Genomic DNA, 15,707 nt, shown 5'->3' with positions numbered 1-15,707 from the left:
TCAATGGGATTTAGGTATGGACTGTGATCTAATCCATTTCTGTAGCGCTGGCAGTATGATTAGGGTCGTTGTCCTGCTGGAAGGTAAACCTCCGCCAGAGTCTCAAGACTTTTGCAGCCCTAAGGGTGGAAACACATCTATGCGAGTAAAATCGGTCCGACTGGGCGGAAAAAAACTCGGCTGATTTTAGTTCACGTTAGGTGCGAGTGCAACGCAAGTGCGATGCTATTTCTGAGATTTTACTAGCGTGTGTAATGCGTGTGTAATGCGTGTGTAATGCGTATTTTTTACTATGTAATCTGCCATTCAGCGCTGCTACATGGCCGCTGACAGCAGACACAGACAGAGCCGCACTGTCAGAATGAACTCGGGTGAACTTCACCCGACTTCATTGTGATGCTGCGGCTCTGTCTGTGTCGCGCCCTGATTAGCGGTCACCAGTGAAGACTCACCGGTGACCGCTAATCTCCTGAGTAACTGAAGTTAGCAGCCCTCTCTCATATACTCACCAATCCCCGGCGCTGCACGGCATTCTCACTGCTCCGGCGGCTTTTACTGTTTTGAAAAAGCCGGCCACCCATTAAACAATTTCGTATTCCCTGCTTTCCCCGCCCACCAGCGCCTATGATTGGTTACAGTGAGACACGCCCCCACTCTGAGTGACAGGTGTCACACTGCACCCAATCACAGCAGCCGGTGGGCGGGTCTATACTGTGCAGTGAAATAAATAAATAAATAATTAAAAAAAAATGGCGTGCGGTCCCCTCCAATTTTAATACCAGCCAGATAAAGCCATACGGCTGAAGGCTGGTATTCTCAGGATGGGGAGCTCCACGTTATGGGGAGCCCCCCACCCTAACAATATCAGCCAACAGCCGCCCAGAATTGCTGCATACATTATATGCGACAGTTCTGGGACTGTACCCGGCTCTTCCCGATTTACCCTGGTGCGTTGGCAAATCGGGGTAATAAGGAGTTATTGGCAGCCCATAGCTGCCAATAAGTCCTAGATAAATCATGTCAGGCGTCTATGAGACACCCTCCATGATTAATCTGTAAGTTACAGTAAATAAACACACACGCCCGAAAAAATCCTTTCGGGAATCGGGAAGAACCGGGTACAGTCCCAGAACTGTCGCATATAATGTATGCGGCAATTCTGGGCGGCTGTTGGCTGATATTGTTAGGGTGGGGGGCTCCCCATAACGTGGAGCTCCCCATCCTGAGAATACCAGCCTTCAGCCGTATGGCTTTATCTGGCTGGTATTAAAATTGGGGGGGACCGCACGCCATTTTTTTTTAATTATTTATTTATTTATTTATTTATTTATTTCACTGCACAGTATAGACACGCCCACCGGCTGCTGTGATTGGGTGCAGTGACACCTGTCACTCAGCGTGGGGGGCGTGTCTCACTGTAACCAATCATAGGCGCCGGTGGGCGGGGTAAGCAGGGAATACGAGATTGTTTAATGAGCGGCCGGCTTTTTCAAAATAGTAAAAGCCGCTGGAGCAGTGAGAAAGCCGTGCAGCGCCGCACCGGGGGATCGGGGAACGGTGAGTATGAGAGAGGGGCGGAAACTGACCGACAGACTGTGAGAGAGGGACAGAGATAGTGACGGACCGACAGAGAGAGAATAGAGACCGAGAGGGAGAGACCGACTGACAGGGAATAGTGATTGACAGACATTGGGAGACATCGCTCGTTTCCAGTGTTTTAGGAAACATGCGAGAAATGTATTTAGAAAATCGGATGTCACTAAGATGGTGTGAGTGCCGTCCCGTGACTTCCGATTATTTACACGCTCCCATAGACTTGCATTGGAGAAACTCGCAGTAGAAACTCGCAAAAAAGCAGCATGCTGCGATTTTTTTTTCTCGGTCCGATTTGGACTGAGAAAAAAATCGCAGATGAGAGCTGAATCATTCACTAACATGTGACCGATTCCAATGCGAGTTTTTCTCGCATTGCTCTACTGCGAGAAACTCGCAAGTGAGAAGCAGCCCTAACAGGTTTTCTCTAGTCGCCCTCCACGACAGCACCTCAGGAGTTAACGCCACGCCCTAATTGGGACAGGAAACAGAGGTTAAAAAAAAAAAACCCCTACCCTCACCAGTGTTGTTTCCTGTCCCCACTGTGACACGAAGAGGACCTGTGGTGCTCTGTGGCCGGTGACTAGAGTACTGTGGGAAAGGAGAACAATTTGTTGCCACCGTGCAGCTGAGGCTGGAGCTTTCTGCTTCCCCCCTCCTCAATCGCTGCTCCTGTGTCCCCTCGATTTGGGATATGCCTGCTCTCCTTCCACCTCACACTGGGTAAAGCGGAGTATGGCCGACACGCCAGGGGCTTCCTTGAGCTCCCCGGTACCTCCCTCCCTTGCTATGGTGCGGTGACTATGGCGTGCAGGAAGTGACATCACCAGCACACGCCGCGATGACTGACTTCTGGGAATATTTGTTCCACCCTGGAACGCACGCGCTGTTTCATCCCCACTGCAGCACCAATGGGTTGGCCTTCTCATGGAGAGACCTATCTGGACCGTCGGAGGAGGAGTTGCCTATAGGGGATTATGGAGCTGGGGTCTCGCACTCACATGTAAGTGCTTGGCTTGAAGACCTCCTAAGGTAGGAGTGCATAATGGGTGATGTCCCCAAAAGGAGAAAACGTCTAGCTGCAACTGCAAGTGTATCGTGCGCTAAAACTCCCGTCTTCCCATAGTAAAAAGCTGTCACCCCTACACTGATCAGGTGGTCAGGGAGAAATATCCTTCCTTTATCAGCAGATCAAATCTAGTGCGTGAAGTACATTTCTCTCAAGCCTCCTCTCACACCGTACCCTCAAGGGCCTGGCCCTGAAGAAGGGTAGCCACACCCCATTAAAGTATCGGTCTCTACCTCAGGAGAGGACCCATACTTCTCTCCCAGACCCTTAGGTGAGGATTATGACTGTCAGAATCAGGAGGAGGGCCTGAAAATGAAAGATACTACTTTTTAGGACCTGCAGGGAGCTGTCAGATACCATGGGGGTTAAGGTAGAAAAGACTACGAAGCCGGGTACAGGAGGTAATGTTCGGCGGCCTGAAAGCCAAAAAGTGCTGGATTTCCTGTTCATAAGACTATCCAGGACTGAATCCTTCAGAATGGGAGGCTCCGGAGAGACGTCTTAGACACAGTTTTTCCACTTGAGGATGATACGGCCGGAACTTGTGAACTTCTAGGTAGTCTACTACGTTTTGGTGTCCGCATGCAGAAAACCTATATGTGCAAAAATGGTGCAAGACAAAGCGCACATTAACGGAGTCTGCCCCATTATAGTCAATGGCCCAGTCGGCGAGTGCGTCCGAAACTCGTTTTGCGGGGAGGGGCGGTTCAGACGGATGCCCCGACGGGACCACGGAACATATGTAAAAGCGCAATGTGAAAGGGGCCTAAGGCTACTTTCACACATCCGGTTTGAGCCCTGCGGCTCAATCCGGCTGTGAAAACTATGCAACGGATGCGGTGAAAACACCGCATCCTTTGCATCAGTTTTTACATGCGGCCGGTCCGGTTTTTTCCGGTTGCGGCATGCTACTGAGCATGCGCAGTGGAAAATACCGCATGCGGCGACCGGATGCGTTTTTTTCCGCATCGCGCCGCATCCGGCCTCCATAGGGATGCATTGAAAAATGCGCCGCAGCGGCCGGAAAGGGTACCCTAAGGGTACTTTCACACATCCGGATTTTTGCTCTGCGGCACAATACGGCGTTCTGCAGAAAAACCGCAACCGGCTTTTGTAACGCCGATTGCGGTTTTTTTTTGCATTGACTTACATTAGTGCCGCATTGTGCCGTAGGGGCTTGCGTTCGGTCCGGTTTTTGCCGCATGCGGCAGATTTAGCCGATGCGGCGGCCGGATCGAACGTACCCTGCAACGTTTTTTGCTCCGGCAAAAAACACCGCATCGCGCCGCATCCGGCCGCTGCGGCGCATTTTTCAATGCATCCCTATGGAGGCCGGATGCGGCGCGATGCGGAAAAAAACGCATCCGGTCGCCGCATGCGGTATTTTCCACTGCGCATGCTCAGTAGCATGCCGCAACCGGAAAAAACCGGACCGGCCGCATGTAAAAACTGATGCAAAGGATGCGGTGTTTTCACCGCATCCGTTGCATAGTTTTCACAGCCGGATTGAGCCGCAGGGCTCAAACCGGATGTGTGAAAGTAGCCTTAGAGGTGTACATGTCTGACTGCAGCCCATCTCACCAAGGAGCTGTGTAAGCACGGTGAGCTGATGTTTTGATGCCATTTTACCAAACATGCAATAAAAATAAATCAAAATATTGTACTTCTTTGGGTGTGTGTTTTATATATTTTCTTTTTTTCTCTAATTTGTAGCTTTTGTATGGTGTTTTCAAGTATGGGTTAATAAATAGCACATGAAGAGAGCAGATGCGGGTCAGTGATGGATAGCATCATTTCAAAGGTGTGATCAGTCGCTGCTGGTATTTGCATATATACAGCTGACATGTGCAAGGTATTGCTTAAGATCCGCTCCTGAGCCTACTCCAAACATGGAGACCTTACGTAGGACAAGCAATTACATTCTACCTCAGGAACAGGTTTAAGAGTAACTAGTCTCTACAATACTGTGCTGCAGAGCTGTTCATTTGCCTTTTTTTTTTTTTTTTTTTTTTTTTTTTTTTTTTGAAGCTGCTTTGAACTGCTGCTCAGCAAAGCTCCCTACACTATATAGTCAATAGTCTGCATAGGATTCCCTTTTCAGAGTTCTGATGTTAGGAGTAGAGAGGCCCAGACAGGAAAAGTCCCATACATAGTATTAAAATAAACGTAGTACACAAGATAATTAGATATTAAAAAGAAAAGTTACTCTTTAAAGTAAAGGTAAGAGTAATAGATGTGCAAATCATTGCATAAACTGACTAGCTGTAAATCACATTCTATGTAGAGGATAGGAACATTGTCTTGTACCAAAAAAACAACTGTCCCTCAGCTGGAGTCCAGAGGAGCAGCTCATGCTGATACCGGGGAGCACCAGTACTGTTGTACTGTAGGGACACTATTAGCCAATCATTGCAATTAGTAATTGCAGTAATACAGCGCTCACTGGCTCATTTTCCTCCAATGTGGTGAATAGCTGGCCATATGCTTTTTTTTTTTTCCTCAAAATGAAATGCACATTCTAATTAACCGCAGCAATGCAATATGCATGTGGTTTTAGGTTGTGATCAGTCAGGGAAAAGTTGTATAATTTCAGAGAGACTACTTTTGATCTTCTGTAACAAGTGAGTAATTTTTCACAGGATTTTGGAACTCTGTAGTCAGATGGGGGTTTGCGTCTGAAACCTGCAGTGCATTTCTCCGTTACCTACTAAAGGTTAAGTTGGCTCATGCCTGGGATTCCTGTCCTGCTCTGTCATATTGATGCTTTGCAGATGTTTGGCTTATGGTTTATGGAAGCTCCATGCTTTCTTCAGAATACCTTAGGCGTGTTTATGTTGTGAGATTGGAAAACAATGCTCCAGCGTTCTCTTCTGTTCTTTATCTGTATAAGGGCAGTAAGGGGTGCTTCACACACAGCGAGATCGCTACCGAAATCGCTGCTACGTCACGGTTTTTGTGACGCAGCAGTGACCTCATTAGCGATCTCGCTGTGTGTGACACTGAGCAGCGATCTGGCCCCTGCTGTGAGATCGCTGCTCGTTACACACAGCTCTGGTTCGTTTTTTTATTGTTGCTCTCCTGCTGCTAAGCACACATCGCTGTGTGTGACAGCGAGAGAGCGACGAAATTAAGCGAGCAGAGAGCAGGAGCCGGCATTTGGCAGCTGCGGTAAGCTGTAACCAGGGTAAACATCGGGTAACCAAGGTGGTTACCCGATATTTACCTTCATTACCAGCGTCCGCCGCTCTCACGCTGCCGGCTCCCTGCTCTCTGCACATGTGGCTGCAGTACACATCGGGTTAATTAACCCGATGTGTACTGTAGCTAGGAGAGCAGGGAGCCAGCGCTAAGCAGTGTGCGCAGCTCCCTGCTCTCTGCACATGTAGCGACGTTATGATCGCTGCTGCGTCGCTGTGTTTGACAGTTAAGCAGCGATCATAACAGCGACATACAAGGTCGCTGCTACGTCACAGAAAATGGTGACTTAACAGCGACGTCGCTGTCGCTATGTGTGAACCCAGCCTTACACTTGCGTATCACTCTCACGAGTGTAATGTGATAAAATCTCACATTGCACTCAGCCCCATTTAAGTCAATGCTGCAGCTCAAATCTGAGGGTTTTTTTTTTTTCTTCCCTCCTTCTTTCTGAACCATATAAGGCTACTTTCACACATCCGGCTTGAGCCCTGCGGCTCAATCCGGCTGTGCAAGCTATGCAACGGATGCGGTGAAAACACCGCATCCTTTGCATAAGTTTTTCCCATGCGGCCCGCCCGGTTTTTGCCGCTTGCGGCATGCTACTGAGCATGCGCAGTGGCAAAACCCGCATGCGGCGGCCGGATGCGGTATTTGCCGCATCGCGCCGCATCCGGCCGCCATAGGCATGCATTGAGAGATGCGCCGCATCGGCCGAATGCGGCGCGCTGCGTGTTTTTTTTTTTTTTTTTTTTTTTTTTTGCCGCACGAAAAAACGTGCCAGGCAACGTTCCATCCGGCCGCCGCATCGGCTACATCTGCCGCATGCGGCAAAAACCGGATGGAACGCAAGGCCATGCGGCACTAATTAAAGTCTATGCAGGAAAATCGCAACCGGCAGCAAAATAAACCGGTTGCGATTTTCCTGCAAAGTGCCGGACTGTGCCGCAGAAGAAAAACCGGAGGTGTGAAAGTACCCTAAGAGGATGAAGTAGTGCAGACTCAACAACATAACATGTGATTAGGTATTATATTTCAGGATCTCCTCCCTCCCATAACATGTTTATCTGGCATAGTCACACTTGCACGTATCTCACACGAGTCTTGTCACCCGTCACGGCCGCATACTCTCCTGACATGAGCATGTCAGCTGCATGTATTTCTACACAGTAACGTGTGAGTGTGTGTGTGGAGGGGGGGGGAGTCTGCAACCAAAACACATGTAAAAAACTCACTTATCTGCAGTTTTTTCCTGCCAACACATTATCATTTGTAGGAGTAAATTCTGACTGCTCATTCCCTAGACCTGATGTGTGGGTCAGGACTGCAGTCCTAGATTCTGCATCAATTTCTCCCTGTGATTGGCAATGGGCTGGACTGGACTTTATGGGCTGTGAGTGTGATTTACTTCTGGATGGAGGGACTTTACTGCAGTCCAATTATTCAAATGGCTCAGAGGATGGCCTCAATGATTAGTTTTGTGACATTTGACTATAAGCGGAGTCTATGTACTGCGCTGTGTGTTGGTCTCTGGCGTCTTGTAAGCGCATACCTGGTTTAAGTAGGTTTTTATGTGCTTAATATTACTGGAACATTAGAGGTGAGAACTTTGTTTTAGCTTAGAAAAAAGGTGTCTCAGGAGATCTCATTTATATGTATAAATACATGTGTGGTCAATATAAAGGACTGGCACATGACTTATTCCTTCCAAAGACAATACTAAGGACCAGGGGGCACTCACTGCGAGTGGAAGAAAAGCGATTCCGGCAGCTAAATAGGAAAGAGTGCTTTATAGCAAGAACAGTCGGACTGTGGAATGCCGACCACAAGAGGTAGTAATGGCAGATACTATAACGGCTTTTAAAAAAAAAAATAAAAAAAAAAAAAAAAGACTACATAAGTTCCTCAGTACACACAACATTGGTTCCCTTTTTAAATCATTTATAACCAACAATCGCCAGGATTTTCGTATATAACCTAAAGCCAGTGCTATACTGGCACTAACAGGCTGATTCTCTACACACCTGTAGCGGTCAGCTCAGATGTTTAGGTTTTGAAATCCAAAAAAGTGAACTTTATTTCATTTAGCTGCTTGTTGAGTGACAGTTGCACAGGAGCAGATAATATATTCATAGTTATCCCCTCCCCCTGTTATGCTAATTCTAAGTATTATACAAACGATTCACTTTGGAAGCACCTGTGTGAGGTCATACCCATGTGACCAGAAGGGGCGGGGCCTCAGCCACCAAAGCTGGATACCAGGTCACATGGGTATGACCTCACCACAGGTCCTGCAACAAAGTGAATCATTTGTATAATGCTTATGCTAATTCTAACGGAGAGGGGCTAACTATGAATGTGATCTGCTCCAGTGCAACTGTCACTCAACAAGCTGCTCATTTTATTAACTTTACTTTTTTGGATTTCAAAACCTGAACACCCGAGCTGACCACTACAGGTATGTAGAGAATCAGCCTGATAGTGCCAGTATAGCACTGGCTTGGATTATATACGAAAATCCTGGTGATTGGTTCCCTTTAATGACAAAATGTATAATTGGTGGAGGAAGGTTGAATTAGATGGACCTAGGGTGTTTGTGTGGTTTTTTTTTTTTTTTTTTTTTTTTTTTTTTTTTTTTTTTTTTTTTCCCCAACCTATGTAACTCGGACCCCAACAGCAAAAAAAAAGTGTGGCCAGAACCTGTGATTGCCCAGTATTTTACTCATGGATTTCTAAACATTTTTTGCCCCAACATTCATGTGAAAAGGCCACACAATCAATCGGCCCTTTGTTTGAAATGGAAATCCAAGTTGTTCATTCGACCGCAGATGTTTTTCTGCTTAATTTTTATTTATTCATTCAATAAATTGTCGGGATTCTCATCTAAATAAAGTTGGCCGTGTAAAACCTGTTTGGTATTCTGTGTTTATGTGGTTTTTTGTTTGTATATATAATATATTTCATTACCACCACCATTACCTACCCCCCCCCCCCTGACTTTGCCTATGACCTGCCTGACCTTTCTCCTGCAGCAAATAAATGTAATGCGTTTTTCTCATCTCTCGAACTGGAAGACGTGGCCGTGTGCCTGCCTTGACTAAACAAGCAGCTGTGGTCACTATAATGCTACCTTATTCTTGTGTGACGGACTGTACTACATACCAAAAATTAATATAATTTTTTTTTTTTTTTTTTTTCTTTTTTCTTCCCCTCCTTAAACTCCAGCCTGCTGAAATAGATGTTCTGATAGGGAAGGACAGAGAAGGATTCTTCACTAATGGTCTAACTGTTGGAGGAAAGAAATGCTCGGTGATCAGAGACAGCCTGTATATTGAAAATGATTACACAATGGACATCAGGACAAAAAGTCAAGGTGGAGAACCAACATACAACATTGCTGTAGGCAGAGCTGTCAGAGGTGAGACTCTCTCCACTTGTCTCTGTGGTCTTTTTGGGGTATTCTTGTCATGTGGTCTATGAAATTCCTTTTTATCCCTGGTCCCTGTTGCATAAAGAGGCGCACGTTCCAAGTTTCAGCAAAGCCATGTGCGCACGTTGCTTTTTTTTTTTTTTTTCTTGCATTTTGGTTGCGTTTTAAATTGCATGGTCAGTGACAAAATGCATGCATTTTGCTCCACAGCAAAGTCTATGATAAATCAAACTCCATGCTCAGTGCTTTTTGGTTTTGTTTTGTTTTTTGTTTTTTTTTTTTTCTCAGCAGCGTTTTGTTTGATAAATATTTTGTCAAAATTGAACATTTTTCCACCCATTGAAATAAATGAGGTGTGTTTAAAACGCAACCAAAGTGTTTACTGTGCATTTGCACTGCATTTTGGTTGCGTTTTGGATGAATTTTTGTCAACAAACGCAGGTTACCAACTTTTTTTTCTGTCTGTCCTTCATACTCACTGATCACCAGCACGGCTGTCACAGCATCTTCTGCTTCTGAAAGTGCCGGCCACTCATTAGCCTAATTTCATATTCACTGCTTCCCACGCCCACTGGACGCCCATGATTGGTTGCAGTCAGACACGCCCACACGCTGGTTGACAGCTGTCTGACTGCAACCAATCATAGCCACTGGTGGGCGAGTCTATATCTTACAGTAAAATAAACAATTTAAAAAAATTGGTCTGTGGTCCTTCCCAATTTTGATACCCAACAAAGATAAAGCCTCGCAACTGGGGGCCTGTATTCTCAGACTGGGGCGACCCATGTTATTTTTAGGCTGGGGGGCTCCCAATATCAGCCAGCAGCTGCCCGAATTGCCACATCAATTACATGCAACAGTCCCGGGACTTTTCCCGGCTCAACCCGATTGCTCTGGTGCTGTGGTAATTGGGGTAATAAGGAGTTAGGGGCTGCTGTGGGCTACCATTATGTCCTAGATTAGTGATGGCAGGCGTCTGAGACACCACCTCATCACTAATCTGTAAGTCAAAGTAAAATAAACACGAGCATCAAAAAAATCCTTTATTTGAAATAAGACAAAAAAGCCACCCCCCCATTCACCACTTTATTAACCCCCCCCAAACACCCCTCAAGGTTCAATGTAATCCACACGAGGTCCCACGACTCTTCCAGCACTGCTACATCTGACACAGCAAGCGCTATAGAACAAGACTGCCTGCTGTGAGCTCCACGCAGCAACTGAAGTGAGTCGTGCGATCAGCAGTGATATCACAAAGGTTAGCTGCTGCAACAGCTGGAGTTCCACCTGTGACAGCAAATCACCTGAGTGACTGAAGTGAGCAGTGTAATCAGCGATGCCGTCACTCAGGTGATTTCTGTTCACAACTGGAGTCCTCCACCTGTGACAGCAAATCGGGCTGTGACAGACGGGAGAATGAACTTAGGTGAACCGCTGACGTCACAGCTGTGGGCCCCATACTACTGCCTTTGTCGCAGCACGAATGTCACTCGCGTTCATTCTCATCGCACAGCTCTGTCTGCTGTCGTGTGGATTACTTTGGACCTGCTGGGGTGTTCAGGGGTTAATAAAGTGGGGAAAGAGGGTGTTTTTAAGGTATCCTAAATAAAAGATTTTGGAGGTGTTTATTTACTTACAGATTAGTAATGAGACGGGGTCTGATGACTGCCATCAATAATCTAGGACATAATGGCTACTGTGAGCTGCCATTAACTCATTACTACTGCCACTGCAGTTTTTTTTTATTTGGTTAAAAAAAAAAAAAAAAAACCACAGCCAACAAAGTTAGCTACCCCTCTATCAAGCTATTGTTTGTTTATTTCTATCTTGTGTTCTGTTTCTCCTTTAAAAATAAAAACGCACTGACAAACGCATCAAATGCATGTGTTTTTACCACGTTTTTCTTTTGTCAAAGGCAGTTTCCAATTAAGTCTGCCAGAGGGTGCTTTTTTTTTTTTTTTTTTTTTTTAACTCCCCCTTTCAATAGAATAAATTGAGTACTAGAGCGGAGCCACCATGTTCATCTGTAACTGACGCTCCGTGTTCCAAAAATAGTGGCTGCAGAATCTTGTCCAACTTTCCTGCTACAAGACTATTATGTATTCTAAAATTTGTCATTTTAAAGCAAAGCATTTTCATACAGATAATAACTTTACCCCCATGTTAAACATTTATTATAGGGTCTACTGTGTGTATGGTTACGGTTACATAGAGCATAGTCCAATGTATGCAGGAGTTATCGGCTATTTTAAGTGCTGTTATCGACGTAAAACAGATCAGATTTGTGTATGCTGTGGTTTTGGTCTGTGAAAAATCTTGTGTCAATTTGCCCATATTGTAGGTTTATATTGGTCAGTTTGCTGTCCACGTGCCTTCAGTTGTACATGCATATAGTGCACAGGCCTATATGTGAATTTATAGGATTTAACACCTAATCTGAGGGCAGGATGATAGATACTGATTCCATCAGTGTCACTGGCTGCTTGCTGTACTTTTTTATTAATCTCCTGCTGAGAAACATTGTTATCACTAGTAGACCTGCTGCCAGGTATATTCATGAACACTGTATATCATACACGTACGTACGTATGCATGTATATGATAGAATTATAATATAGAAATATAGCGGTCACTCAGTGGTGGGGGCGATCTGTTTAGCAGCGTTCTGCCGATGCACTGTGCAATCAGTGGTGTGGGTGTGGTTATACAGTGATCTGCAGCAGAGGAAACTGATTTTTATCATAACTGCAGCAAACAGCCCAGTAAGTGGAATCCGAGTCTCTGCCGTTACATGGTTCTGCTATCTGCTATTAAAAACCAGCTGACCGAATTCCTTTTAAAAGGATCCATTTTTCTAACCCACTTTTCTTTCTCTTTCAGTTTTGGTCTTCGCAATGGGGAAAGAAGGAGTCCACGGAGGCGGCTTGAATAAAAAGGCGTTTGCAATGGCAAAATATTTGAGAGATATGGGATTCTAGCTGTTAGGCCAACTTATATTCTAGGGGGAAAATAAAAACATTGCTACTAAACTTTCCTGTCTGAACAAAGCATCCTTTTCATCTGGAAATTTTATTAGCAATAACCGGGGTGATGGGGGATGATCCTGTGTCTCCTTTGTATCCCTATTTAAGTGGGGAAAGTGTTTATTATTTTTTTTTTTTCTCTTCTTTTTGTTTGTCTTTTCAAGCAATTCAGTTTAATATGGCAGATTATGTCCACAGTTGGACAACCCAAGCGGTTGTTCTGTTAACTGCTTTCACCCTTCCTAAAGGCTTTACCACTGAGCAGCAACTCCTGCCAGCACTCGCTGTCTCCCCCGTCATTCAGGCTGTGGGTGATGGGTACAATTCGTCTTATGTTCATCCATTAGCCCCTTGCTAATGTCCTCTCCCACCCATGATCTAATTGTAGTCCCATAATGTGAACTGTGGCTTTCAATGTGTTAAAGAACTCGTCATCCAACTTTCTTCGTATCATAATGTCTGTCACATTGTATTTGGGATTTCTGTAGTAAACTGTGGACGTGGGTCCCAGTTCAAGACCACTTGAGTACCGAATGTAAACTTTGCCACAAGTTGTACCTCAGCTAAGAAACCTTCAGTCCTCTCTTCTAAAATACCAATACTTGATTCTATTATAAACTGGTAAAGAGATTGGCGATGTATTGAATACCCAGTTCTCCAGGCGATTTTCCCATTTTGTGCTGCTCTGCTACAAGCATGAGATATTTAGCACATGCTTCTGTTGTCTTGGAAGACATCTAGGCTTGGTGTAAGCGCAGGTCTAGCGTCTTATGCAGGACTGAAACAAGACATGGGCCGTAATATATCTATATACTGGGGTGAATGGCAGTGCACAGAAAAAAACGCTCCAAAATGAAGCATATTAATGAACCACTGGATGGCTTGCCTTTTGAGTGGTTTGAGCATACACACAGCTCAGCTTAGTCTTCCTTTGCTCAAACACAGGTGGAAATACCTACAGACATACACTAAATTCTAGGTCCACTTTCTCACTACTTTTGTATCTTTTTATTCTTTTTGGTGTTCCTGATTGATCCCTCCCTATATTATAAGTGCAGGTCATGGTGCTGCCGTTACCGGTTTGGCATTGACCGCGGTACTCGGAGGGATGTGTTTTCAGTGCAATAACTCGGTTACACCCTTTTATTCCACACTAGTATATGCCAAATCATTTTTTTTTTTTTTTTAAGAGTTTAAAGCCATTTGTTAACCTTTATTCCTTCATCATGGTTGAGATGCGGGGAAATCTGTCCCTTTTTTTTTTCTTAACACTAAGCTCCAATTTCAAGCTCTTACACCCAGCACTGCGGCACAGCACAGGTTTGTCAAGGATGTGGAAGCGAACGTGAGGATATAGAAGCACCAATATAAGAGGGTCTTGCATTTAGACCTGTAAGAAGGAAGAGATGGGGGTATATTTATAACTTATTTCTCTCTCTGGATCTATATTGTAAGCATTAGACATGGCAGGCAATGACCCGCTATCACAATGTTCAAGTCTTTTCTGGTCTCCCTTTCCCTCCTAGAAATATCCATCCTATTGTTTAGTTCTGTTGTGATCTTGTGACATTAGCGTAAATGACAGTGTTGCCTTTCCTGTCTGCCACATAAGATTTATAGTGGACGTTGGCTGATCGAAGATCCTGCTGTACACTGCAAGAACTTTTTACATTCTTCAAATAAAACTAAGAAAGCTATTTGACCTCTTCCATTTAACACTACAAATATAAAATCCTTCATTTTTGAAGGGGCCGTCGACAGGCTCTTGATCAGCTAGCTAAGATTTTAGGGTTTTGGTTTTTTTTTCTTCAATTAGAGAATATTGTGATTAAACCCTTTTAATAATGTACAATGTTGTGGTATATTTTTTGTTCATAGGACCAATTGCAGCTACGTATTTCCCAAGCACTTAAAGGCTTAATGTATCTTAAAGCAAGCCAGTCGCAAACTATAAGGAGCTCTATTGTGGGTTGCATCAGTATTGAGTACTTGACCGGGAAATGGTTACATTGCGATGCGTCTGTGATGCAATTCTTTCCCATTGAGCTCATCTAAACATTGGTCCAGGCTACAACATGGCCGCCTTCACTTCATGACTGGTCCATTTTAAAGAAGGAGCTGCCGGCTGTAGTGACGTACTCCAGCTTATTTTCTTATTTTGGCTGGCTCTCCGAACAACAATGACATTGCTGCTTTATTCTGTTCATAGTTTTTTAAAGGGTTGGTAGTTTGCAATAGTGCTGCTGATAACCGTAACAGCGAATTAACAATTGAAGAAGGTTTGCTGCAGAATCAGTTCAGTACATTATCCTTTGTATTATTTGAAGCGTGTATAACCTGGTTGTCAGTTAAATTCACTACTCACTGTCTATTTTAATAAATGGGGAAAAATATGAATTCTTTGTACTAAAGAATAGTAGATGGCATTCTTTAGAATGAACCTGGCTGTATCTGTGATAGCTTCATATGTATTCTGTGCCATATGACAAAACCAAGCTGTGAGATGGGTTTTAACTGACACAAGGTCTTACTTCCTCTGGAATGGCACTTCTGTAAAGACATTTTAGTATTTTGCTTCCGTTTGTCTTGTGTATCATATAAAAGATAAAAAAAAACTGTACACATTCTTGTTAATTTGTCCATATCTTTCCCTGCACTTTTGTTACATCTGGGATACAGTCTAACTCATCTGATTTAATATGCATTTAAAAAAATGCCATAAACTATTAAAACACCTTGTTTACAGACAGATGAAATTAAAATTTATTCCAACCAAATGGTGGTTGTCTTGTGTGGTTTCTTTTCTTTTTTCTTTTTTTTTTTTTTCTGGGCTGGTAATATGTGCTTATTCCATCGAATCTCCTATAGTTCTATAGTTTACTACTTTTTAGTTTCTTATAGCTAAAGATTCCTGGAACTCTTCTTGGAACTCTCAAGTGAACTCTTACCTTCTGGCACCCCTGGCACGACCTTTTTGATTTGTAAAGGCTTGTGTGATGTTACCTGTGCATCATGTTGCACAGATGTTGTTGTGCGAAGTCGAACTGCACAGGGAGAGCTCGAAGGTACGAACTTTGGGTCCAGGTCAGTGTTACCATGCAACTAGACTGTAGGCTTACAGAGTGTTGCAAATCACTACTAATTTCTACTTTTATACACTGAACAAAAATATAAATGTAACACCTTTTTTTGTTTTTGCTCCCATTTTTCATGAGCTGAACTTTAGCATTGAAGCTTTATGTACACAAAAGGCTTTTTTCTCTCAAATATTGTCCACAGATGTGAAAATCTGTGTCAGTAAGCACCTCTCCTTTGTTGAGAGAATCCATCCACCTCACAGGTGTGGCATATCAAGATGCTGATCAGACAGTATGATTATTGCACAAGTGTGCCTTGG

At 44.2% G+C, this 15,707-nt stretch overlaps 1 protein-coding gene across 1 annotated transcript in view; it reads left to right on the top strand.

The window, feature by feature from the left end:
- PFN2 (profilin 2) overlaps positions 1-15,087 on the top strand; it is a 62,609-nt gene extending 47,522 nt beyond the window's left edge. Inside the window, exons 2-3 of the mRNA XM_075340764.1 lie at positions 9,083-9,275; positions 12,168-15,087. Of these exons, the coding sequence (XP_075196879.1) occupies positions 9,083-9,275; positions 12,168-12,265 (291 nt within the window). The 3' untranslated portion in view covers positions 12,266-15,087. The remainder of the gene's footprint in view (positions 1-9,082; positions 9,276-12,167) is intronic.
- Positions 15,088-15,707: the final 620 nt, after the last annotated feature.

This window comes from Anomaloglossus baeobatrachus, chromosome 3 (genome assembly GCF_048569485.1).
Source record: "Anomaloglossus baeobatrachus isolate aAnoBae1 chromosome 3, aAnoBae1.hap1, whole genome shotgun sequence".
Classification (NCBI taxonomy): domain Eukaryota; kingdom Metazoa; phylum Chordata; class Amphibia; order Anura; family Aromobatidae; genus Anomaloglossus; species Anomaloglossus baeobatrachus.
Note: the sequence above shows the minus strand (reverse complement) of the source record. Positions and strands in the feature narration are given on the sequence as shown.